The 833-nt window shown below is 42.5% G+C and overlaps 2 protein-coding genes across 2 annotated transcripts in view; one reads left to right on the forward strand and one right to left on the reverse strand.

The window, feature by feature from the left end:
• Positions 1-833, reverse strand: part of NIM1K (NIM1 serine/threonine protein kinase) — a 32,246-nt gene that overhangs the window by 22,552 nt on the left and 8,861 nt on the right. The gene's annotated exons all lie outside the window — the stretch shown is intronic.
• The window catches only part of LOC105978706 (small ubiquitin-related modifier 1-like), a 3,567-nt gene continuing 3,358 nt past the window's right edge, over positions 625-833 (forward strand). Inside the window, exon 1 of the mRNA XM_045285024.1 lies at positions 625-762. Coding sequence (XP_045140959.1) covers positions 625-762 — 138 coding nt within the window. The remainder of the gene's footprint in view (positions 763-833) is intronic.

Below are 833 nucleotides of genomic sequence, written 5' to 3' on the forward strand. Positions count from 1 at the left end.
CCAGATGACAGGGTCTGACAGTCCCCAGCTCAAGAGATGTAAATTCCAATTGTGTGGCGAAGCAGGTCTTGAAGGAACCTCAAATTACAGTGACACAGTCCATGGGTTAGGTGTCTCACAGGTAGTGCAGCTTGCAAATTGAGGCACAGAACAAGCTGCGCACTGGTCCAGTGATCAAAGAGCAAGAGACAAGAAAGGTGAGGCTTGCCGAACCATTTATCTTTCCGCCCTTCAATTAATCCCACATATGTTTATTGGCCAGGTTGGCACAATAAACTAACTACCTCAGTATTCAATAAAATTGTATTTTTGTTTTAAAATGATAATGTTCTTTAAAAAAGGAAACGAGGAAGTGGGACAAGTTACAAGGTCTGCAATCAAAGACATGGAACAAATGTGTGTGAATGATCGAATGGAAAACTGATGTAAGCCTCTGCCCAATTCACCATAAAGAGCTAAAAATAGATATGTAAATAAAGTGCAAAAATAAAATTTCAGCAAGCATGTATGAGATAAAACCAGACATTTTCAGTAGTTAAATAAAGAAGATAAACTGAAAACAAACCAAAACAAAAAATCCCTCCTGCAAGTTTGGGAGCATTTGGAAGGGATGGGGCTAGGAGAATGGGTTGTGCCCGGGAAGCTGGTGGCAGTGGTCTGCACACAAGGCTGGATGACACTAACATTGTGCTCAAGGACCTTGGGGAACTCACAATGATGCTGGGGACGAGGAATGAGGAAGCATGCCCCAAATCAGCCCAGGTGATAGGCAGGAGTCAGATCATCCAGTCTCGGAGTTGCTTTAGGAAATGTGATTTTGACTTGTAGCAATC

Source organism: Echinops telfairi, unplaced genomic scaffold (genome assembly GCF_000313985.2).
Source record: "Echinops telfairi isolate 266 unplaced genomic scaffold, ASM31398v2 ScPeMD7_7469;HRSCAF=8507_1, whole genome shotgun sequence".
Lineage (NCBI taxonomy): Eukaryota > Metazoa > Chordata > Mammalia > Afrosoricida > Tenrecidae > Echinops > Echinops telfairi.